Source organism: Marmota flaviventris, chromosome 5 (assembly GCF_047511675.1).
Source record: "Marmota flaviventris isolate mMarFla1 chromosome 5, mMarFla1.hap1, whole genome shotgun sequence".
In the NCBI taxonomy this organism is placed as follows: Eukaryota; Metazoa; Chordata; class Mammalia; order Rodentia; family Sciuridae; genus Marmota; species Marmota flaviventris.
Window position 1 is genome coordinate 81,762,349 of NC_092502.1, and position 26,272 is coordinate 81,788,620.

At 30.8% G+C, this 26,272-nt stretch overlaps 1 protein-coding gene and 1 pseudogene across 24 annotated transcripts in view; both read right to left on the minus strand.

Moving 5' to 3' along the window:
• The window catches only part of Ppip5k2 (diphosphoinositol pentakisphosphate kinase 2), a 124,041-nt gene that overhangs the window by 83,481 nt on the left and 14,288 nt on the right, over positions 1–26,272 (minus strand). For 16 of the 24 annotated variants that reach the window (XM_071612363.1, XM_071612368.1, XM_071612365.1 and 13 more), the window contains 15 exons: positions 25,409–25,604; positions 22,773–22,863; positions 21,371–21,456; positions 18,476–18,630; positions 16,943–17,044; positions 15,137–15,298; positions 13,724–13,845; positions 11,991–12,092; positions 10,831–10,917; positions 9,917–9,992; positions 9,533–9,642; positions 8,783–8,868; positions 5,793–5,918; positions 5,385–5,506; positions 4,926–5,108 (listed from right to left, as the gene is read on the minus strand). In XM_071612363.1, the coding sequence (XP_071468464.1) occupies positions 4,926–5,108; positions 5,385–5,506; positions 5,793–5,918; positions 8,783–8,868; positions 9,533–9,642; positions 9,917–9,992; positions 10,831–10,917; positions 11,991–12,092; positions 13,724–13,845; positions 15,137–15,298; positions 16,943–17,044; positions 18,476–18,630; positions 21,371–21,456; positions 22,773–22,863; positions 25,409–25,604 (1,806 nt within the window). The remainder of the gene's footprint in view (positions 1–4,925; positions 5,109–5,384; positions 5,507–5,792; positions 5,919–8,782; positions 8,869–9,532; positions 9,643–9,916; positions 9,993–10,830; positions 10,918–11,990; positions 12,093–13,723; positions 13,846–15,136; positions 15,299–16,942; positions 17,045–18,475; positions 18,631–21,370; positions 21,457–22,772; positions 22,864–25,408; positions 25,605–26,272) is intronic. The other 8 variants (XM_071612364.1, XM_071612373.1, XM_071612374.1 and 5 more) reach the window with 1 other exon arrangement.
• On the minus strand, positions 20,258–20,859 carry LOC114086378 (large ribosomal subunit protein eL18 pseudogene; annotated as a pseudogene).

Below are 26,272 nucleotides of genomic sequence, written 5' to 3' on the forward strand. Positions count from 1 at the left end.
AGCAGTATGGAGACCCCTTGGAAAAACGGGAATGGAACCACCATTTGACCCAGCTATCCCTCTCCTTGGTCTATACCCAAAGGACTTAAAAACAGCATACTACAGAGACACAGCCACATCAATGTTTATAGCAGCACAATTCACAATAGCTAAACTGTGGAGCCAACCTAGATGCCCTTCAGTGGATGAATGGATAAAAAAAATGTGGCATATATACACAATGGAATTTTACTCAGCAATAAAAGAGAATAAAATCATGACATGTGTAGGTAAATGGATGGAGTTAGAGAAGATAATGCTAAGTGAGGATAGCCAATCCCCAAAACACAAATGCCAAATGTTTTCTCTGATACAAGGAGGCTTACTCATAGTGGGATAGGGAGGGGGAGCATGGGAGGAATAGATGAATTCTAGATAGGGAAGGGGGTGGGAGGGAAAGGAAGGAGGCAGGGGATTAGCAAGGATGGTGGAATGTGGTAGACATCATTACCCAAAGTACATGTATGAAAACACGAATTGGGTGTCAACATACTTTAGATACAAACAGATTTGAAAAATTGTGGTATATATGTGTAATAAGAATTGTAATGCATTCCGCTGTCATTTTTTTTAAGTCAATAAAAAAAGAGAAATGGCAAAATAAATAAATAAAATGGTTGAGTTTATTCTAGGATCAAAGTTAGTTTTACATTTTAAAAAAGCACACATAATTCACAAAAAAATTAAAGAAATTTTCATGCTAAAAAAATCAGCAAAATAGGAATAGAGTAGAATTTCTTTACTTTGAAAAACAGTCATTATTGATAATTATGAACAGAAAGCTTCATGCTTAATTGGCAAATATTAAAAGCATTCTTTCTAGAATATGGATAAGAAAAGAAATGTTACTTCTATTTAATAATGTTTGAAGGATACTAGGCATTGAACTAAGGCAAGAAAAAGAAATTTAAAAATACATAAAGACTGGGAAATAAAAACACTGAGTATTTTTAAAGAATCAAAGAGCAGGGCATAGCAGAACACACCTATAATCCCAGAGATTCTAAAGCCTGAGGCAGAGGAGGATCACAAGTTGAAAGCCAACCTGGGCAACTTAGTGAGACCTTGTCTCAAAATAAAATAAAAAGGGCTGGGGATGTAGCTCAATGGTAGTGTGCTTGCCTTGTATGGCAAGGCCATGGGATTAATCCCCAGAATTGCAAAAATAAACAAAAAAATAAATAAATAAATAAAAACCCCACTAAATAAACTATGAGAGATTAATGAACTTGACAAGGTTGATGCATGTATTGCTAATATTAAAGAACTAAATCATATTTCTATATTGCAATAAAGAATGAAAATTTTAAAAATGTATTAAAAAATGTCAATTAACTCAACCTAAGTCTAACAAAGATATGTAAGACTTTTATTCAGGACATTGTAAAATCTTATTGAAAGCATTCTTTAAAATCTTAATGAACCATACTACATTCACAGACTGAAAGTCTAGATAAAAGATGTAAATCTGTATAAACTACAGATTTCATTCAATCTATATAAAAATCCCCCAAAGAAATTTTGATCAGTTTATTTTAAATTTTAAATGGAAATGCAAGAAAAGCCAAGAAATACTTGAAAAAGGGCCCTCGTGGAGTTGAAAGATCTTAATTAATTGGCACTACATAAGGATCAACAAATAGACTCCAAAACCAGACTACCTATATTTGATAAAGACAGTATTACAGTTTAGTAAGGAAAGAACAGTCTTTTGAGGAGGTGCCCAAACAACTGCATGTACACAGACTTGCAGGGGTGGGGGAAAAAAAACAACTTTCATCCCTTTACTCATAGGACACACAAAGTCAACATTATCTGGATTGCAGATAAATGTGATGGGAAAATAGTAAAATTATAGAAAATCTATAGGAGAATATCTTACAAACTTTGTTTAGAAAAAAATATATTTTAAACAGTACATTAAAATACATATTTTCTTCACTTCAGGTAAAATATTTCATTTTATGTGACAGCTGAGCAGAAGGCACTTGATAGATAACTTCTGGACTTTGGCATCAAGGAGCTTATAATCTAGCAGATATAGCATGACTGAATTAAATACATTGGACAGATCAGTATGAAAATAGAGAAGGGAGAAGCAGTACTTCTCTGAAGAAAGTTAGAAGCCTTCTTACTGAGTATGTAGGATGTTCTCAGCATTATTAATCATAACATCCCCAAACTGTAAAAGTAGCAGAAAGCATATATAAATTACAAAATATTCACAAAATAGAATATGGGTCAGCAAACAATACTCTGCAAGCCAAATATGAACTGTAGTATAGCCTAGGATCTAAGAATGGTTTCTATGTTTTTAAAGGACAGTCAAAGCCAGGCACAGTGTCTCATACCTGTAATCCCAGTGACTAAGAAGGCTGAGGCAGAGGATTGCAAGTTTGAGGCCAGCCTCAGCAATTTAAATGAGGGTCTTGGCAACTTAGTGAAACCCTGTCTCAAAATTAAAAATAAGGGTTGGGAATGTAGCTCAGTGGTTAAGCACTCCTGGGTTAACTCCAAAAGTACCAGGAGAAAATTGAAAAAAAAAAAGGGTAGCAGGAAAGTCAAAAAAAGAAAAGAAATGCAAAAGAGAGACAATATTTGACCCAAGCCTAAAATATTTACCATCGGATCTACAGAAAAATCTGCTAACTCTAAAATGGAATATTTCATAGTAGTGATTATTAACTATGGAAATAAGCAACATTATGAATGTATTTCATTAGCATAATATTGAGCAAAAGAAAATATTTCTATTATATGAAGCTTTAAAAAATACAGCACAAAGTAAATTAGTACAGTCATTAAAGAAAGCAGTATGGAGGCTTCACAAAAAACAGAACTATCACATTCTCCAATAATTCCATTTCTGGGTATATATCCAAAGGAAATGTAATAAGTACATTGAAGAGACATCTGCATTCCATGTTCTTTGTAGGACTGTTTACAATAGCTATTTTATAATTTATATAAGCTTTCTGCTACTTTTACAGTTTGGGGCTGTTATGATTAATGCTGCTGTGAACATCCTACTATGCCTCCTGGTGCAGATGTACACAAGTTTCTTTGGGTATCTAGGAGTGGAACTGTGAACGATAATATGCTTGTTTAATATTAGTAGACAAACTGTTTTTAATGTTATTGAACCAATGTGAATTCCCAAGTGTCCACCTTAAACTAAAATATAAATATTAAAAAAAAGAGATCTCACATGGTGACTATAATTAAGAGAAACGTATTTTAGTTTTAAAAATCCTTAAGAGAGCAGTTTTGAAGTATTCTCACCACAAAAATATTAAGTATATGATCTTAATGTATGTATTAATTATCTCATTTAGCCATTCCATAATGGATTTTTATTTCCAAAGATCATGTTGTATAAAAATAAACATATACAATTTTTGTCATTTAAAATAAATAAATATTCTAGGCATAGTGAAGCATGACTGCAACCCTACCAACTCAGGAGGCTGAAGCAAGAAGATTCCAAGTTTGAGGCTAAATCTCAGCAACTTCATGGGACCCTGTCTCAAAATAAAATTTAAAAAAACTGGGAATATAGCTCAGTGGTAGGATACTTGCTTAGCATGTGCAGAGGCCTGGATTCAATCCCTAATTCAACAAAATAAAATAGATTTAAAGTTTAAAATAAAAGAATATATAAAGGATGCACAAAATTCAACATAAAAAAATAGAGTCATTGCCTAATCAAAAAATGGGCAAATGATCTGAATAGATACCTCTGAACAGAAGATATACAAATGGCCAACAAAAATATATGAAAAAAATCCTCAATATCTTTGACCATCAAGGAAATGAAAATCAAAACTACAATGAGATTTCATCTCACTATAGTTAACAATGACTATTATAATTTTTAAAAAAACAAAACAAACAAAAAACAAATAAGAACTGGCAAGGATATGCAGAAAAGGAACTCTTAGTGGAAACACTGTGGAAAAAAATATGGAGGTTTCTCAAAAAAATTAAACAAAACTACTTTATGATCCATGTAAATCACTCTTTGGTATTTTTCTTAGGAAATGAAGTCAGTATACAAAAGAGATACCTGCACACCCATGTTTATTGTGGCATAATTCACAATAGCCAAAATTTGGAATCAGCCTAGATACCATCTACTGATGATAAAGAAGATATGGTACATATACACAAGTCATAAAGAATGAAATTCTGTCATTTTTCGAGAAAACAGATGGAGTTGGAGATCCACATTTTAAGTTAAATGAGTCAGACACAGAAAGACAAGAATCACATGTTTCCTCCCAATTGTGAAAACTAAGAAAATAAAAGATGACCTTAAGGTTGAAGACAGACCATGAAGGAATGGAAAGGGTGCCAAGGGTGGAAGGGTGAGGTAGAAGAATAGAAGAAGGGTAGATGTACGTGATTAATGTCTGATAGATGCATGTATGAAAATATCACAGAGAATCCCATCAATTTGTATAATTAGTATGTGTTTATAATTATAAGAAGAAAGTTCACAAAAATAAAAATAAACTTATATGGGGAAAAAAAAAAAGCCCAAAATGAGACTACAGTGGTTAGATACATGGCTAATACTTTTATGTTTATCCAAATAAGTATTCTGGATATGATAAGATTGTTAACTATCATCCTTAGTTTTTTTTAATGGCTTTTTTTTTTTTTTTTTTTTTAACAAAGGATGATAGTTATTTCAAGAAGATAGGAATGAGTTGCAATAGGGAAGGGAAGGATAGACAGCGATCAAAATTGGTCCAGCTTCAATTGCTCTACCTGGTGGTAACATATGAATATTTGCTTTATAATATAATGAGCTCTACATTAACATTTCATTCACTTTTTTCTTCATGTAATAGTTCATAATAGAAGAGTTTGCTAAGACCCACCTTTTCATAATCTTCAGCAGTAAAATCTCTGTCTTTCTGAAGTATTTCATGAAGTCTTGCTTTCACACGTTGTTGACAACTGCTTAAAGAGTCACTATCACTATCCAAAAGACCATTCATATTTGCACTTTTCACCATCTGAACAAGAATGGGTGTAAGCTCCCCTTCTAAAGCCAACAGACCCTAAACATATTAAATGAAGTAAAAAATTTAAAAAATTAATATGCAAAATAGAAAGTATCATAATAATTGTTACATTCTGAATTTCATAATGTATAAGCTAAATATTTTTAAAAAATAAATATTATTAGTAATATAGTTCACATTGTCAGTTGATAGCTTTAGTTGGAAGTTCGAAATTTGGAATTTTTAAATACTGTCTTAGTGAAAATCTTAAAACAATGAAATTGTAGATGACAATTCCAATAATTAAAAACAAAACAAAACATCTATTTTTACCTTTGCAAAAGCTGCTGCAGTCATCTGAACTCGTCCTTCATCAGAGGCATATATTTTGAGGTCATGTCGGTAGGTACTATGTAATCGAAGCAAACCACAACCAGGAAATCCTGCATAATCTCCTGAAAATAAATCCTCAAATCACTTAAGCTATATTTTTATCTCACTGTATTTCCAGAAATATTTACAAGTATTACAAAATAAGAGAATATGAAAAAAAATTGCATGAATTTAATCAAATTCAAAAAATTCCAACATTTGGGCTAGGGTTGTAGCTCAGTGGTAGAGCACTTGTCTAGCACGTGAGAGGCACTGGGTTCAATACTCCGCACCACATAAAAATAAATAAATAAAAGAAAGGTCCATTGACAACTAAAAATATATTAAAAAAATAATTTCAACATTTACCTTGACCTCCAGGATACATACACCTGAAAGCTCTTCCAAGTTCTTCAGCCTGGACTCTGCCTGCAGGTGTTAATTCTCCTCCCCATTTCAAAACCAAAAGTAAGGATGGCTCTTCCCTTCGGCTATCTAAGATGCATGTGAACAAATAAAACAAATGTTAGGTTTGAACAGAAATGGGCCAATGTTAATTTAGTTGACTTAGTCCATATGTAATTATTTTATTCTCTAAATGGGCCTATCTTTGTAGGTTGTTGCTTCCATCAGGAATTCCATTGCTCTTCCTATTAAAATTTTACTGAAATATTAAAATCTCTTTCATACTCAGTAAGGCGGCTTCTAACTTTCTTCAGAGAAGTACTGCTTCTCCCTTCTCTATTTTCATACTGATCTGTCCAATGTATTTAATTCAGTCATGCTATATCTGCTAGATTATAAGCTCCTTGATGCCAAAGTCCAGAAGTTATCTATCAAGTGCCTTCTGCTCAGCTGTCACATAAAATGAAATATTTTACCTGAAGTGAAGAAAATATGTATGTTTTTATGATGAGGAATCAGTGATTTCCATAATTTTTAGGAAGATGTGAGATGACATCCTAACACTTATTCTAGTTAAAATTTCAAGCAATCTAATTTTATACAAACACTGAAAATGTAGCCAATTTAAAAAAAAATTTAGAATTGTGGAATTTCTTTAAGTTCGCAGTAGAAGTTTTGTTCTCAGACATAGGTCAATGATTTAATTTTGACCTGTTCTTTATTATGGCCTTAAGATTTGTTTGTATTGAATTTTAGAAACAAAAGGATTCAAAAATAAATATTATAAACGTTAAAGAATGAATAATAATTCATTGAAAGTAACAGAAAATCATCCTTTCCCCTGCTGCTTGTTAGCAATTATATGTGCTTTACCATGCAAGTGGACAATTTACGGAAGAACAGTGAACTAAAGTTTTTATTATATTTGTTATAGAAAGCTTCCAATCATAAACATTGGGAATTAATCTGTATTGCTTTTAATTACAAAGTATGACATAAGGGTAAAATGTCAAATGTTAAAATAAACACATAAAGTTTAATGTATTCAAACTTGTTTTTGCATTTAATATAATCATGACTTCAATTTTGCTACTATAAATAATGCCAATGTGAATATCCCTACAGATCAATCTTTCTCTGAATATCCAATTACTTTCTTGGGATAGATTTTTTTTTTTTTTTTTTTTTTTGGTACAGAGGAACTCAGAGGCATTCGACCACTGAGGCACATCTCCAACCCTGTTTCTTATTTTATTTAGAGACAGGGTCTCACTGAGTTGCTTAGCAAGCGAACACTTCACTTTTCCTGAGGCTGGCTTTGAACTCTAGATCCTCTTGCCTCAACCTCCCAAGCCACTGGGATTACAGGAGTGTACCACCATGCCTGGCCTTGGGATAGACTCTTACAAGCAGAATTAAAGTCAAAGCAAAGGAACTTTATGCTGTACTATATACAATATATGTATATTTCAATAAAGTGGAAAAAATAAACTTAAAATATTATTAAATTTATTATTAACAGAAAAGTATAGAAATATTTTTTGAATATTTGATTGGCAAATCACTTTTCAAGAAGTTGTATCAATTTATAATTCTACCACCACACTAAAATCCTGTCACAATTTATTCATCAGCACTTTATTACCAGTTTAAAAAAGGAGAGAAAACACTTTGCTACTATGATAGGCAAGATTGATTATTACAAGGTTAAGCAGGTTGATTTTCATTAATCTGAAAATCTGAAATCCAAAATTGGCACTTTTTGATTTCCCACATGATGCTACAAGTGGAAAATTCCACACCATGAAACTCTCAGATATAAAATTATTAAAAATATTGTATAAAAGTACCTTCTAGCTACACATAAGGGGTGTGTATGTGTGACGTATATATGAAACATAAATAAATTTCATGTTTAAAGTTGAGTTCCATTCCTAAGATATCTCACCATGTACATACAAATATTATAAATTGGAAAAAATTCAAAATTTGAAATACTTCTATCTCAAGATTTTCATATAAGGAATACTTAACCTGTATAATTAATTTAGTGGTTGAGATTATAGGCATGTACCACCACACTCAGATTTTGAAAGGTAAATGAATTTTTGGACCTTTGTGCTAAGTGTTTCTAGGATACCAACCTTATTTAAATGCTTACTGACGTTTATTGGATGGAGAAAAATATCAATTTACTGTAGAAATACATTGTGTATATTTTCAAATATTCATTTCATACTTTGGGGGCAGGTTACAGGGATTAAACTCAGGGACACTTGATCACTGAGCATGTCACATCCCTAGCCTTATTTTGTATTATTTTTTTTTTCAAATATTTTTTAGTTATCAATGGACCTTTATTTTATCTGTATGTGGTGCTGAGAATAGAACCCAGTGCCTCACACATGCTAGGAAAGCACTCTACCACTGAGTCACAACCCTAGCCCTATTTTGTATTATTGTATTTAGAGACAGTGTCTCATTGAGTTGCTTAGCTTCTCACTTTTGCTGAGGCTGGCTTTGAACTCACAATTCTATTGCCTCAATTTCCAGAGCTGCTGGCATTACAGGTGTGTACCACTGCACCCAGTTCGTTTCATACTTTTTTAGCTTTGTTTTAAATACTCTACTCATTTCTATCAAAAAAAAAAGTAAGAATGGGGCCGATTAAATATCACTTAGTTATAAAGAAATAACTTTCTGAAACAATCTCAGAAAAAAGAAAAGTCATAAGCAGTTTCAAAATAATAAAATATATCCATACAATAAATGGTTAAACAATAAAAAGTATCCTTTACCTAAAGAATAGAATCACTATTAACAAAACACCATTTTATTTTTCTTTTAGTTAACCTGCCAATCTCTAAACTATTAAGCAAAAAATGGTCTAAATGTAATGAATGAATTAAGTGACTACAAATATTTATAACATAATAGGCATTAAAAATGCATACCTTCCTCTTCGCTAGATGTTTTAGGACAACCATGAGGGAGATAGGTTAATTGGACCTTACGATTTATTCCAGAAAAATGACCATACCTGAAAAATAAAATGGTAAGCAGGATGGACAATATTCATGAATTGTTAATGTGATTCCTAAAGAAAAATTAATTCTCAGATAGGAATACTCCCTTCTATTTGTAATTGCTTTGTTGAATTCTTTAACATATCCAGCAGAAAATTTGTACCATAGTCATTCAATTCCATTGAAAACAAAAAAATATAAGTTTTTACAAAGTTAAGACAATTTGAAAGAGATGATAAAGTATAGAAATATGTACAAATATAAATGTATGTATTTTTAAATAACAATGGATATAAGATTATAAGTGGTGAAATTTATAAAGCCTCTATTAGGAATATTAGTGGGCCTCATTTTTAGTTGATAAAAACATAGCTTAAAACTTTTTTATTTAAACAGCCCTGAATCTGGGGTCAAGTTAGTAATATGCCTTCATTCTAAAGAGTACTTCACAGAAGACACAAATTTGATGTCCTCTTTGAATCATATTAAAGTTAAAAATAAAGCTAAAATAATAATTTTCAATAATACAACAATCAATTTGTATTATATTAAATTTTTACTTATGCTTGGCTGGCATGTGTCTGAGTCCATGGGTTCAAACCCTATAACTACACACAACACAAAAAAGACAGAGAACTAAAGTAAGTATACAACTAGGAGTTACAAAAAGATACTCACATCTCCAATACAGTCTTAAGTTGTTCAAGCTTTGATTTGTTTTCCTCAATTTCAGAATCATTATTTTGCCCTAGCTCCATAAGAAGTTGTCGTGCAATATCCAGCACTTCCTATAAAATAAGTTAATAAGGAACTGAATTTTTATGTAATTTCACCATTAAAAAAAAAAAAAAAACAACTTAACCACTAAAAATTAAAAACTCGGGGCTGGGGTTGTGGCTCAGTGGTAGAGCGCTCCCCTAGCACATGCGAGGTGCTGGGTTCTATCCTCAGCACCACATAAAAATAAATAAACAAAATAAAGGTATTGTGTCCAACTACAACTAAAAAAAAAATATTAAAGAAAAAAAATTTAAAACTCAACAAGAAAGCAAAAACACTTGCCTGTAATTGTTTTGGCTTTTTGAGTTTTAACTTCCCCGATTTATATCCATCACACTTTTCAAAAAGATCAAAAAATCTTATAAAAAAGAGAGCACTGTTAGTCACTTGCAATAATTGATATTACCACAGTATATTTAATCTAACAAAGCAATAGATATGGGGCTAGAACTCAAAAACCTATGGATTTTCAGTACTATTTGTCCTATTTCCGATGTTGCTCCTCTACTATTTTTTTTTTTTTTTTCCTCCCAAAGACAGGCCTCACTATGCTTCTCAAGCAGGTCTCAAGTGGTCATCTTGTCTCAGCCTCCTGAGTATCTGGGACTATAGTAGTGTTCTAGTACACTTAGCTTTTTTTGCTGTACCTGTATTTATAAATTTAATACTTTCCTAAACTATACTAAACTAATGGTCATGATATTACTTTTAAAAGTTTTCTCATGATCAAAACTGAATACACAATTATAATGCAAAATATTATTGTATTCTCTAAGGTCAGTATGTAAATACATATTTGATAGTTAAGGATTTCAGGTTTTGGTTTTGCAGTCTCCAAATCAAACACTTAACAGAATAGAAGCTTTCCACTAATTTTCTTCTAAAAAACTGAAAGGTTAATAATTCTCAAAATGCAGTGCAACAGAATGATAAACCAAAATTAAATAGAACCCATTTATGTCAATAAATAAAAGCCAGGTCAGACTGATATTTATGTGCATTACCATAATAATGTTTAGGTGCTGGCATTTACATTACTTTAAATGAACTTACATGCATTCAGTGGTTTAAATATTTATGAACAAGAAATAGTAGTCAAACATTTTCCTATATGATGTATTAATTAAAAGAGCTTAACATTCATCAGAAATCTTAAAATTATATCATGAGTACTAAATATTCTTCTTGAAACATACTTTTGATGCCTCACTTCCATTTTCATTTTTTGTTTTGGGGTTCGATCCCCATGACGTATGACAGCTATGACACATCTAAGTTCCATCCTAAAGGAAAAAAAAAAGTTCTTAATACTCTAACAAAGATTTGTGTACCATAACTCAGATTAATAAAACATCCAATCATTTATTAAAGGCCATCTTTCACCATTTTAAGATCTTTCCCATGAAGAGTAGTACTTGTAACAATTTTATGTCTTTAACAATTTAGTCTTAATTTTATGAAGTTAAATCCTAAAAGGAATTTAAAAAGTTGGAGGAGGGAGTGATATTATGATATATAATATAATACTTCCTCTTCTCAAAAGAGAACCATGTTAACTCTGGACACAAGTAAATGTACTCTGATTCCTGAACTTTATAAAATATCTGCCTGGTAGTATTAGACTGAGTTCATCAAATAAAAATAAAGTTTTATCTAATAGTAAAGGAAACAGTCACTACATTTATAAATTTGCTATCTTTTGCTCAGGTAATAGGAATAGTATTTAAAACTCAAATTCATGGAAGATAAAAGTAGTAAAGAAGCATTTTAGAGTTAAGAGGTATAATTTAGTATTAGCCAAAGTATGAGGTCTTGAACATAACTTGCAGGATATTAATACAATTATCTGAGAAAATTTTGTGTTAAATAAGTTTAGAAAATACTGGTTTAAAAACAAAAGTAAATACAGTTTCTACAAATCAGAATGTCCAAAACTATTTAACATACTAATATAAATCTTTCTAAGCTGTGAATGTGAAGCATTCAGTCAACTCACCTGACTTTTCAATGAGTCATTTTCCTCAGTAGATGTTAATAAAACATTCTGGCAATATTGGTCTAATGAATTTATCTCAACCTGTAACTTAAGCTAGCCACATAATGATGACTGAACTTTTGAGAAATGTATCTATTTTAACCACTTCTATTATTATGACTTGATTATGTAGTTCTGTAATTATCAAAGCCTATTGCAGGATTTTATATCTAACAACAATATAAGAGAATTTATTCCTCCCATCTTCACACCAAATCTAACAAAAACATACAAAGTATCTAAAAATAATTTTTTATTATAATAGCACAGTCTAATAGAGAAAACTCAAGGAATTTCTAAATGAAAATAATTCAAACTTACATAGTTCCAGATGTAGTTGGTACAATTGGAATATCTTCAGCTTCCAATGGTATTGACCAGGGGATATGAAATTGTGGAGCAAGCTCTCTCATTACAATATTTCTTCAAATGAAAAGAAAATAATTATTATTTCATTTAAAGATAAAATTGGATACTAAATGAGAATGGTAGCGAATCACAGGAGTTAAAGTCATCTGAAAAATTTAAAATACAAATCAATATTAGATTTGAATAAATCAGTATAACTATATTATTTCTAATTATACACACTCTGAAATTCAAAACTGTCTCTTGGACTAGGTGACCACTGATCATTCCTTATGCATTTAATGAACATTTATAAACCTGTTCTAAATGCCATGCTCATTTTCCACAAATTATTATTATACTTTACTAATAGGGTTAACAATAAAGAGGTGTTTAATTTTGTTTAAATTTAATATTCATTCATGAAAAATTTAGATAACTCTTCTCAATTTCACTTTAAGCATAACTTCAACAATCTTCAAAACATACTATAAAATATGAATCCAATTATCAAACATTTTGAAGTATTAAGTTTTCTGTGGCTTTGTCAGATATGCTTCAGAATGTTAAAAAGGGGCTGCAGTTGTAGCTCAGTAGTAAGATGTTTGCCTAGCATGTGTGGGGCACGGGATTTGATTGTCAGCACACATTAAATAAATAAACAGACAAATAAATAAAATCAAGGTATTAAAAATGTCAAAAATAGTTCTTGTCTTGCTAAGTCTTCCTAATCAAGTTACAAGGAAAATGAATCAAAGAATATAAAACTGACATTTCTACCTGCAATAATTTTATATATTCACTTGATAATATTATGAGAATATCTTTAACATATACTTGCATAAAGAAATGTCACCCATAGAATCCTGAATTCCAAAAATTTCTATCTTACTTATTTCATGAATGTTAATTTTGCACTATTAAATAAGACAACAAAGTTTGTTTTTTTTTTTTGAGCAAGCAAAGCAGTTTATTAAACAAAAATGCAAACAGCCAGCAAAATAATAACAATGTGCTCCTATTTTTCTCAGCAGCTCGGGAGGCTGAGACAGGAGGATTGTGAATTCAAAGCCAGAAATAGGGTTGTTTCCTCTGACTCCTGTTCTGCAGTCACCAATTTCCCTTCCTGTGGGGAACAAGTGGGCAAGGGCTTCTTCTATGGGAGTCTTCTCTCTTACAGGGATCTTTCCCCTTTTCTCCTCTCCCCTCCCCTCCCTTTCCTTTTCCTTTCTCCCCTTTTCTTTTCCACAAGAACCAGAATAATCTGCTGAAGTCTCTGACACTTGGCCTCCCTGACCTTCATGCAACCTGTCTGATTCTGTATTTCTAAACAATTTACTTTAGACAAAACTCATATTTTTCACACTTCTAAGGTCAATGTAATTTTTTAAAAAGCTTAATTTCAACTACAATTACACAGTAAAACTTGAGGAATATTTTAATCACCATGTTATAGCATTTCTAACTCTATGAAGTTAACATCTTTAGGCCTTTGTACTGATTATAAATTAATCTGTCTTTGATAATCTCACCTATAATTCAGAATCTGGTACAGTCTCTGGAGGTGCCATTTTATGAACTGATTTTTTACTCCACAATACTTAAAAAAAAAAAAAAAACTTCATCCTTCAATGTTACCAATTATTTTGTTTCTGAATAACTAGTATGCAAAGTAAAGAGAAGAAAATAGATTATTAAATTCTTACCCAAGTATTTTTGCACAATCATCATAATACTTCATGGAATTTTTCACAAAACTGAAGCCATTGACATCACACACATAGGACTGTCCATTGGCTCGTAACAAATCAAAGCCACAAACTGTTTGCTATTTAAAATAAGTTATAAACTTTAAATTATTATGATTCAGTTTTCTAGTCTTATTAGAACATATATTTTATGTCTAAAAGTATATTATTATATATTGTTTCAATTCATGTTAAGTAAGGGAAAGAAATTACTTATTTGTAATTTGAATATTCTAAAGATATATTACATATTCCATATGATTACTTAAATTCCTTATCATAAAACAGACATAAAGTATAAAGGATTACAGTGGCCAAAACAGAACACTGCATCAAAACAATCTCCAACTAAAATTTCAATTTTCGAAAAGCAAATATTTTGAAAATTCAGATAAAATTTTACACTAGCAGAAATTTAGGTCATTTAAGTCCCAACACAATAAAGGAAAAAAGTATTAAAGACCTATCCCAGAAGAAATGTTCAATTATTCCTGTAAATCTGTTAATCTCCTCATAATCACATATTTGTGAGCACCTAAAATAAATTTGGAAGAAAATTGCTGAAAGTTATAAATTTGTTACTCTGTGAAAATTTTCTTCCACATTTTTTATGCAAATACTCATGCACTACTATAATGTAATTTGAATTCATAGCTTTTGGGATCCTTGTATAATAAGACAATTTACATAAATCTATTAAAACTTACTTACAATCTAACATTTCTTCCACAAAAGAGACATTATGGTTAACACACAAAGTATTTATTATTTAATAACCAGTAATATCTATTAGTCTTTAAGTTATGTATCCAATGTAAGATTTCAAAAAGGTAAAATTTATTATTTATTAAATGTCAGTTGTACTACTTCTATTTAAACTTTTATACAAGTTAGGTAAAAATTCTGTTAATATAGATTAAGGGAATTAATCAAATATTAGAAGTAAAATGTTTTAAGAAATTTTTTTACAGTGCTTTCATGAACATATTCTATTATACAGTAGTCCAAAAGAATTGACTGCCAAGGCTACAATACTAAGGACAATTTACCAGTTCTATGAAAGTAAATAATACTTATAATTAGTTTCTTAAAAACAGATTAGACAATACCCCTAAACACTGTTTAACTGAACTAATCTCTGCAATTTTAAAGTCAGAAAAAATTCATACAGTTTCTTTTTATATAACACAGAAAGAACATATTGGTACTACAAGAATACAATATATTAGCACTATAAAAATCCGCTTGCAAAATACATGAACAGTTCTCAGCTTATTACTCTAATTATAAATCCAAATAATGTCTCTTAATCAAGAATAAGAATTAGAATTTTTTTTACAAAGGTCTACATGGCTTGTCTTAACATCTTACCTTAAAAGCAAGGCAGACTTTCCAAGCAATTAATTTCTCTCGTGCATTGAGAATAACAGGGTATCTTACTTCTTTTCCTTCACTATCTCGTTCCACCTTGCCATCAAGTGCTGGAGATTTTCGAGCTTCAGCATGAGCATAATCTGGACCAACTGTGTAAACCTTTGACGAATATTAAACACATATATACACACACACACATACACAAACACTCGTAAAACCAATAAAAAATAAATTCAAAGAAAAAAGTAACAAAAAATGGTTCAGACTCTGTATTATTATAAGACAACTTTTCTATTTTACATCTCAAATTTTCATTGGAAAAGGTTATAAATACTTATATGGCAACACTGGTAAAGCAAGAATTCATTCTGTATAGGAAACTATTAAACTGAGCATTAACTCTTCAAAATGTTTTAGTTTAACAAAAAAGAGATTAAAAAAAACTATAAAACATCATGGAAGGAAAAAAATTGCCAAAATAGAAGTTTTTAAAAGGTGGAGAATGAATCAGAACAAGAGAAGGAAAGGCATTCTAAGCAGAGGTAAATGGACACAAAGGACAGACATATGAAACAGCAGGATGCATATAAATATGGAAAAGTTATTTGATGCAGTTTATGCTTTAAGAAATAAAATTAGTATGACAGAGGACAGACTATGATATTATCTGTATCATGATCAAATTTATACTTTAAAAGGAACATTGTGGTTACAGAAAGACTAGTTGAAAGTTGACATATTAAGATCTCATTTGTTACCAGTTAAAATTTTATTTATTTATTTATTTATTTATTTATTCTATGTCACCAAGGATTGAATCCAGGGGTGTTTAACCACTGAGTTACATACCCAGCCCTTTTAAAAATATGTTATTTAGAGACAGCATCTCACTGAGTTGCTTAGTGCCTCACTAAATTGCTGAGGTTGGTTTTGAACTTGTGATCCTCCTGCCTCAGCTTCCTGAGCCACTGAGCTTATAGGTGTACATCAATGTGCCCATACGGATATTCTTAAATCACATAATAATTGTCACAGATCTCAAAATCTGGGTAAAGTGTACTGCTTAGAAATCTGGAGGCTATTAGACTCACCTAATATATTATTATTTAAAGTCCCTTTAAAGAATCACACAATTATTATATTAAAAAGTTGATTTTTAAATATTTTAGTAACTACACTTAGATAAAATGTCTTTCTTCGTAATCCTGTGTGTTTTATTTTAAGCACTTAAGTTCACTATGTTTAAAAAAAGGATTCACAGGCTTCTAACTGCCAAAGGTATTCATGGAACAAAATGGCTTGAGCATCCTTAATTAAAAAGAAAGAGATAAAGAATAGAAGTTAGATTAGTGAAGGGTATTTCCTTCTGCGATTACTGGTAAAATCAAAATACAAAATTACATCTACATGGTCTCTTACGATTCGTACTTGTGATTTTTCAATTTGACTTAAAATGGTGTAAAAGTGATAGACATTCAGTAGAAGTCATAATTTGAATTTTGATCTTTTCCTGGGCCAGTGATGATATTCTCTTAGGATGCTAGGCAATGGCAATGAGTCACATAGCTCTTAATGAGTCACACAATTGTGTTAACAACTCACCCTATACACCATGTTGCTAATCTTTGATTTTCAGTAGATTGATTAAATGCATTTTCAATGTAGATCATTTTCAATTTCTGAAGGGTTTATTGGGATGTGACCTCATTCTTAAATGGAGGAGCATCTGTACTTTAATTTATCCTACCTTAACATCAGTATCACCTTGAATACAAAATCAAAATATAGTTCAGTCAGTCTTACCTTAACATCAGTACCATCTGTGGGCATAAACTCTTCATATATATATGAACCTGTTTTTCGTACATTGCTTTCAGGGGAGTATACACTACTTCTACTGCCAATCTGAAAGTAAAAATTGTCCATCAATATAAAAACCACATTATTTTACAACTATAATGCACCAATAAAAAACGTGGAAAATCACATTATTTCCCTCATTTTATAATATAACCTTTGTTTCACCTTAGAAATTGTTCCATCTTAGAAATTTTCAAATAATTATTTAATCCATGAATATTTAACAAGGTTTATTATGTATTTGGCACTATATTATACTGTCTCTAACTTATGTGTAAGTTGAAGAGCATAAAAATAAAATGATCGGTTGTATTTCTTCTTCTGTAAAGTATCTATTCAGTTCAAAATTTAAAAACATAAAATAAAATGAACATTAAGAATTAAATCTTTTTTAAAAAACATTTTTTTAGTTGTAGATGAACACATATCTTTGTTTATTTATTTTTATGTGGTGTTGAGGATCAAACCAAGTGCCCAAGAATTATATTTCTAAGGTTCATTCATGTTGCTACATGTTAGTCAAGTTTGTTCATGTATACTACTATAAATTTTCTACTGTGTAAATAAACCAGAATTCATCCATTCTCCTACCAGTGTATATTTAGGATATTTTCCAAGCTTTGGTTACTACAACAATTTTGCTTTGAACATTCTTGTGTCACCATGATATATGTTCATTTGTGTTTCTAAGGATTGCTAGATGGCACATATTCAACTTACAAATATATTGCCAAAACCTTTTAGAAACTATTTTAAGAATTTAGTCTCACCAGCAAATGTACAAGAGTTCCAGCTGTTCTTAGTATTATCAGATTCTTTAACACTTGCCACTCTAATGGCTATTTATTAAAATGGCATCTCATTGTATTTTTATTTGCATTTCTATGATTGTTTGTAAGTGTATTTCTAATTCTGATGTGCTGCTAAATTACACTGCTAAGAGGCGGCATTCCTGCTTATGATGTATAGGCTTGTGCTTGTTTTCCACATACATAAGTGTTTAATCTTTGACAAACCAAAAAAGTTAATATGATATAATCATATTTCAGACTTGTTTTGCATTCTTTTATTATGGGTATGATTAAGCATATCTTCATGTATATAAAAAGTTATTAATATAACTTTTTCTATAAACTGTTTACTTTTCTGGGTCAGTTTTCTAAAAGACTGGTTTAACTGAATTTTAGTCTGACAGAAACATGAATAAGAGGTTGAAGACAAATTAAGTACTTTTTCAGTATTCTGTAGGTAGGCATTTTGCCAAACAGCATTAAATATTGACAATGACACCATGTTTTTCTAACAGTATGATATCAGTTTTATGAATTTACTTCTAAATAATACATTTTCAAGAATTCAAGATAAAATTATAGTTTTATTAAATGCTTGATTACTTTTTTAAAAGGTATATTACTATTAATAAAATTTATTCAAAAAATGAAGAACATTACTCATATAAAGGTTACAAAAGTTTACCTTTCTAAAGAGTCTTTGACTTCCACCTCCAGCAGATGTTGGATAATAAATGTAAACATTGTGATCTTCTGCACTGACTGGTTTTTCTACAAATGGCTTTTGGAAAACTTCTCCATTTACTTCTACATGGTCTTCCCCTTCAATCAGATTGCATTCTATAAATCAAACATAATTAGAAAAAAAAATTACTTTTTTCATTATAATAGAAGGCTTAAAAAAAACAAACAACAGAATGCATTGTTCTAATCTGCAGCAAAACTGTATAAGCCTTATCAGCAAACTTGAATTTATCTTGCTTTAATGACATTCAGAAGAAAACAAAAAATTTGCACCAAGAATGCTCAATCCTAACAGCATGTTTAAATCACCCGCTCTTAAAAAAAAAAACCACTCATGTAGAATCTCATACAGATATGTGGGGTCTAGTACAGATATATTTTTAAAAACCTCTTCTTATGATTCTGATTCCCAGCTAAGGGTAAAATCTGTTCTTTTCAAAATTCTCCAAACTAATGCCACAGCACATCAATCTTCACCTTTAGGACATTTCTCCTTGCACAGGTACTGTAGAAAGTAGGGCCTCTGAATTTTAAGATGGTGCATTTCAATGTGGTAATTTCCTTCTTCATATATATCTTCTATACCCTGTCTCACTGTCTATCCATGCTTATCCTAAGAAAATTTAAAAATCAATGCTCTACCATTGACAATTAATTTGGTAATTATAAAAATTATGTCACTTTGTCATTTTCTTTTGTAATAATGGTTTTTCTATGAAAGAAAACCTGTTCTAGTATACTGGGAACAGATTCTACAAAGGTCTGGAAACAATACTGTATAAAAATCTTGATCACATTGGATGATTTCATAAAAACAGAAGAAGTATAGAAGCAAATGCCTGGAACAGAACCAGTAGGGAAGTAGGTTAGCATTATAAATTGGAGCATTCCATCAACATTTACTTAACATATGATCATTAACTATGAACATTAATGTGATTTAAGTGTTTATTCGAGAGTACAAATTTTTAAACTCCTAAAGAGGTAGCTTTTAACTTGATAGACAAATTCTAATTCTCAAGGATGAATATTTGGGATTTTTTGTTTTGTTCTTATAGTGTACTGAGGATTGAACTTGGGGTGCTTAAGCAGTAAGCTATCTCCCTAATCCCTTTCATAATTTTTATTTTGAGACAGCGTCTCAATAAGTTGTTGAAGCTGGCCCCAACCTGTGATCTTCCTGACTCAAAATCTAGAACTATAGATATTACAGACAATGCACCCAGCTTATGAATAGTTAGTTCTTTTCTTTATTTTTTAACTTAGATATCATGCTATGATTGAGGACTTCTTTTTTCTAAACTAGAAATCATAAAGAAAACAAAACTTGGATAATGTATTTACTTGATTTTAATTAGATATATTTATGTAAACAACATATATCAACATTTATGATACATATGAAACTAAGAACTATACTTGTTCCTCAGATTCTATGGACTTGCCATTTTATATTACCATGTCAGAGACTTCAAAGTTAGGTATGAAATGATGCCATAAAGAGAGATTGAGGACTAATTCCAGAACAGCACTACCATTCTCTGGAAAATGTATAGGATCATTCATATCATAAATAATATAAAACATGACATTATTTAACTTAGGAAAGTAATTTTTCTGAAAGTTTCTTTCAGATACAATAATTAATCAAAATTTCCCCAAACAATGTTACCATATTAACTTTCAAGACAAACATTTATCTTGCCCTTTATTTTTTATTTTATCAAATCCAAAGCCTCTTTATTAACAGTAAGATCCGGGGTTGGTTTTTGTAGCCACATCTGGCCCTCCGGCCTCTGGCGCGCTCGAATATCCTGCCCTTGGAGCGGAGGTAGGGTTTGGTGTGGTTGTGTGGGGTCCCAGGAGCCTTGCCAAAATGCTGGTACACTTCTTGGACCTTGCCAGGGCCAGAGAGCAGGACTGTGCCACGGCCCTTAGGGGAGCCCAGGACCAGTTGGTCAAAAGTGAGGATCTTGCCCCCAGCCTTGAGGATGCGGCTGTGGGCTCGGCTGCTGAAGCGCAGTACGCACACCTTTAGTTTGGGCACCTCCTGAGCACGTCATGTGTTATGGTCCCCACGACCACAGCTGTTTTGTTTTCTCCGCTCAGAAGCTTTATCTTCTGGATCATCCAGGAAAGGGAGAGAGGTACCCTATTGGTACGACTCATGAACAACATCTTCAGTACAACTTGGTTGAAGGTACAACTGGTTCGTCTAGCTAGAAAGCTGTACAACTTGACCAACAGCCTTAGGTAGATGTCCTGCCTCTTGGGCTCCTTGTGCTAAACCTTTCGTTCCTTATCGTGGCGTATGTCGACTTCCATGATGGCGCTTACAGCTCAGCCTAGTCCGGAAGGCTATCTTGCCCTTTAGATTGAGTTACATAAAACTTACATGTCATATAGTAGATAACTAGAAAAAAAAGGAGTCAAGGCTACTTTAAAATATTAATAGTATTATTTCAAAATATGTAGCATCAGGTATTTAATTATGACACTATAGCATGAAGTTTCTAAGTCAGAAATGAGTCACCTGCTTTTCCATAATCAATACAAATTCAATAACCAGGTAATTTCAAAACTTACTTTATGATTCTGAAAGATATGTCAAATGCATACCAAAGAAAAGTAGAAGAGATAACTTCTAAATTATCAGTTAACCTTTTAGCACAATATCACATTTTAACTGAATATAATAAATGATTATTTATTTAAATCATTAAGGAAAACTGTTAAACAGAATACTAAGAATTGTTTAAATTCCTTTTAGTTAAGTAGAGTGGCCTAAGTATTTCAAGTGACAGAAGGTAACATACTTAAAATCTTTTATTCTTACCTTTGGGATTATTTGGATCACGGTTCAAAATTGCATAACGAGGAAGTAAAATACCTTCTGCTTGAAGAATACTATATACTTCTCTCCTAAAGAAAAAGAAAAACATCCTTACTCTCTTGCTGCTGTATTTTGCAATGAATATAACACTGTACTTATTGTTATATGTTATTGTGTTGTACTACTAAAAAGGGTATGTATATCAAGTTTTAAAACTTTTTAAAAATATAGATTTAAAAATAAATCTATATCATTTCAAGTATTTAAAAATACTTGAAATATTCAGCAAGGAATATTCAGCAATGAGAACAAAAGTTTATGCATACTACTTCTTCTAGCATATTATTATTAAATAAAGAGAGTAAATGAATGAATGTTTGTTAAAGTTGATAACATCACAATGAAATAATCTGGCCATTAAAAACATGTTTAAATAACATTTAATGACATGGGAAAATGTTCACTGTATTCTCAGAGAAATGTAATTCTCGTTTTCTAAAATGCAAGCATGTATGTGTATATATATTGCTCTCTATATGAAAAATATAGTAAATATAGTGACAGAACTAAATGGTTATTTTATGCTTTTATTTCTCAAACTTGTTAAAATATATATGCATTTTTATATATGTATATAACTTATATATGAACATATACTATAATATAGGCCCTAGAAAATGTTTTAAATGTTTAGATAATAACAACTCTATATTCTGGGAGAACAGGAAAAAAAAGAACCCAAACCAAAAATCATAAAAGTATTTCCACATATATGATATTACAATAGTAACAAAAAACAGAACGGAGATATTAAAAGAGTATTTACTAGAGTAAGAAACACATAGATAGAGCTGGGATTGTGGCCCAGTGGCAGAGTGCTTGCCTACCACGTGCAAGGCACTAGGTTCGATCCTTAGCACTACATAAAAATAAATAAACAAAATAAAATACATAAGTACACTCATATTTTATAATTTCATTTATAAATCTATACTTTTGGCCTTTAATAAATGCTAACATACATAGAGAAATATTTTTAAATATATATATTGTATCATTAAAAAACATCTAGTTATGAGTTATTTCCTAATTTAACTATCAGTCAAATGAAAGAAAAATTACTTGTAATTATTCATGGTTTTAGTAGGCTTTGGAAATTAAACAAATGTGGTTTAACTTCTTGTCCTACTACTGGGTACTACTTATGACTCTGGGCAAATTAATTGATCTGATTCTCATGTTTCCTCTCTGTAAAATTCGTTAATAAACACCTATTTATGAATAATACTTTTTAAGGATGCTATGAAATAAGTATGTAAAACACTTTATGCTATGTCAGTATATAGTAGGTACTAAATAAATGTTAATTTTTCCTTCCCTTAATTTAGCCAACTTCACCACTCACCTATCTTGTATGAGATACTGCATATTCAAGTCATTGATTACAAATGGATTCCTGAGTTTTGCATAGGCAACTGCTTTGTCCAGTGGAAATCCTAAGAACACATATCATTAACATACTCTAAACAATTTCAAGATAAGTTGACATCTATAACTTTATCAACTTGAATTGATGCTCCCATAAAATAATGACTCATTATGTTCATAACTGACTTCTATAAAAGGTATAATATATAAAGAAATTTTAGTTAAGCTTTTACTATTAAATCTCATTTTTTTCCTAGTTAATGCTATCAATAAGGCATACTACATCAGTGGCTATAAAAACAAATTAAAGCAGAGACATGTTAGTCAGTGCCTGACTATATACAAAGTCATCCAACAGAAAGTAAAATTACTTCACATACAAAAAGATTTCTATATATAAATAAGTGAACCATGACTACCTTATAATTTTTAAGAATATACTGTGTATACAACTCTTTTCACTAAATATTTTGATGCTTATATTCTCAAATTAGCTGATAGTCAAAGAATTTACGTACCATTAAAAATAATAGCAAAAGCAAAACTAATTCACACATAACACATACACTCAAAATATAAAAGAAGAATCATGCTATTGCTAAGCTGGTGCTAAAATATAAGAAATTACTTCCCTAAAATTTCTAGACACTAGTAAAATTACTAATTTTTACAATAAAAATGAATCAAATGGCAGATATGGTAAGAAAAGTCATTAAACTATCTAAAAAAATTTAATGATTTTATTTTACTTCCTATATTGACACTAAAAGTCTCTCCAACTATAGTGGTGCACAGCTGTAGTCCCAGCACTCTGAAGGCTGTACCAAGAGTATCCCTTGAACCCAGCATATCAAGATTAATCTGGGTAGCATAATTAGACCCCATTAAAAAAAGGAAACACACACACACACACTAGACTCTAGGGGTTCAGAGCATAAACCGCTGTTCAAACCTGGCACACCTTTCACTATGTAACCTTGGGAAAATTTATTTAACATCTTTAAATATATTATTCCAGCTATAAATGAGAATTTTGTAAGTCTTACCCTAGTAGAATTTGTGAGGAATGAAATAAGAGTACATCTAAAACACTTAGCACAATACCTGGCATAGTGAGTGCTCAATAATATATGCTACCTGTTATTATTCCTTAAGTGACAGTATTTTAGTGAATATATTATCTATGGAAAAGGGTGAAAATCAGCAGTATGTACAATTTTAGGATTTAACCACTGAAGGTGAAGTGCATCCATGAAGACTCTATTTTTGCAACATTACAAAAAAAGTTAGAAAATATTAAGGCATATTGAAATTTAAAAGAACAAAACAAAACAAAAAACTACATTCAGTTAAACAAGATTTATTCCTAAATTCCCCTTAGTTTTTGAAATTTAAATGTAAAAACTCTATACCAAAAATCACTTGGCCCCAAATTATATAGCCTTCAAGTATTAGAGACTCTCAGAATTCATCACTTGCAAAAGATTTCTTAATGTCTATGATTTGAAGTGTCCTAACATAATCCAACAAATAGAAAACACCTACAGTCAGTTCTCTACTTTTACTGTCCAAGAAGAACATTTTCCTTATCAAGAGATGTTGTATGGGATATGAACTTAGATGTAACACCTAGTTTTTAGAGGTAAATAGCTTTTACAGGAAGAATCTTATGACTGTATAAGAGAACACCTTACCCTCAAGGATAAACAAATTTTAATGTTCTCTAAGATGAGTGGTCTTGGTGATTTGGTGAGCAAAGATCATGACTGTAGCTCTCTATGAAATAATCAAAATTAATTTACACAATGGGGACACAAAAAACTATGTCCCATTTTCTTCTTGTTGAACTGAGACTTTAAAACAACTCAGGACTGCGTATTTTGTCAACAGGTGATGATTAAATATCAACACATTTATAATTGAGAGCACATCTTTTAAATTATACTTCTAGTTCTTAGTTTATTTAATCTGCAGATTTTCAGGCTATGATTTTGAGATCTACACTTGGTAATAATTTTAACTAGTGGATTTTTCTATACAGTAATAATTAAGCTTAACCAATATTTCTGCTTAATTAATAAAAAGTAGTGAGATCTAAAATTTCAAATATTAGTTTCTTAAGACATAAAGTATGCATACAAACATGAGGAATGACAGATCATTTTCTATACGGCAAAAACAGCTTGCATATTCATACATCAAGAATTTATCCCATTAAATTCAAATGCAAACAAAGATATACATTCAAAGAGATGATCACAACCTCATTTTTAATAGTAAAAATTGGAAATTGTCCACATATTCAGATATTAATTAAATATTTTATGGTACATCTACATAATGATACTATGCCACAGGTTACTGAAGAATGACAGGGGAAAAATATACATTGATACAACAATGCAAAAGTTAAATATAAACTTATACCTAGGATATGACACTAAATTTTTTAAAAATATAGAAAAGACTGAAAGAAATATACTAAAATGTTAATATAACATTGTTGAGAGTGGGTTGGTCTAATATTATTTTGTTTTATTCAATATTCTACAATTATTATGCATTAATTTTATAATCGGAGAAGAAAAAGGGGTGCCCCCTCTTGTTTAATACCTTTAGAATGGAAAGAAATAAGACAATCACATAAAGGCCAGTTTTCCACTGGTTCATTCAAAATAACTTCCTCTTCAAATACTACTACTGTGATATATTTAAATAAGGAGATCCGTTCCAGAATTTCCTTCATTGGTTTGGATTTGGATTTCTTTGCCATGGAACATATTCCAACCACAATCTGCCTTTCTGGTGGCTAAAAGAGAAACAAAACAAAAAATCAGGTTGACTTAATATAAACTCCAAAACATAGCTATTTAATTCTTTTCAGAAGTAAATAAGGCTTGTGATAAATATATAAAAGTGATACATTAATCAAAAAAGGCATTTTAAAAATTATATCATTATTATAACAATAAATACCTTATAAATAATTTTCTATAAAGGTCTGGAAAAAATTTTAAAGATACACATTTTTAGAACATTGATACTATTTTCAATCAAGTTTAAAACTTAAGGAAATAACTTTGCAGTGGTAGAGCACATGCCTAGCACACGTAAAGTACTGGATTCAGTCCTCAGTAGCACAAAAAAATAAATAAAATAAAGGTATTGTGTCCATCTACAACTAATTAAACAAACAAGCAAACAAACTCTGCTTTAACTGCCTTTCGTATTTGTTTATCCTCTTCACAGCAGAAAAAAGGGCAAATGTGGGCCCAAACCCATCCAATTCATGTAAAAAGACCAATGGGAATGAAATAAAATATTTTTTCTTGCATGAGTAAGATATGGTTCTACCTTCAAAGCTATATAGTATTCAATTCTTTTTGTGGATTGAGCTTGAATGTTGGTCATTAATCACAACTCAAAAGAAAATTTTGGAGAGAACCACACTGCTACCAGAGATGGCAAGAACCTCTG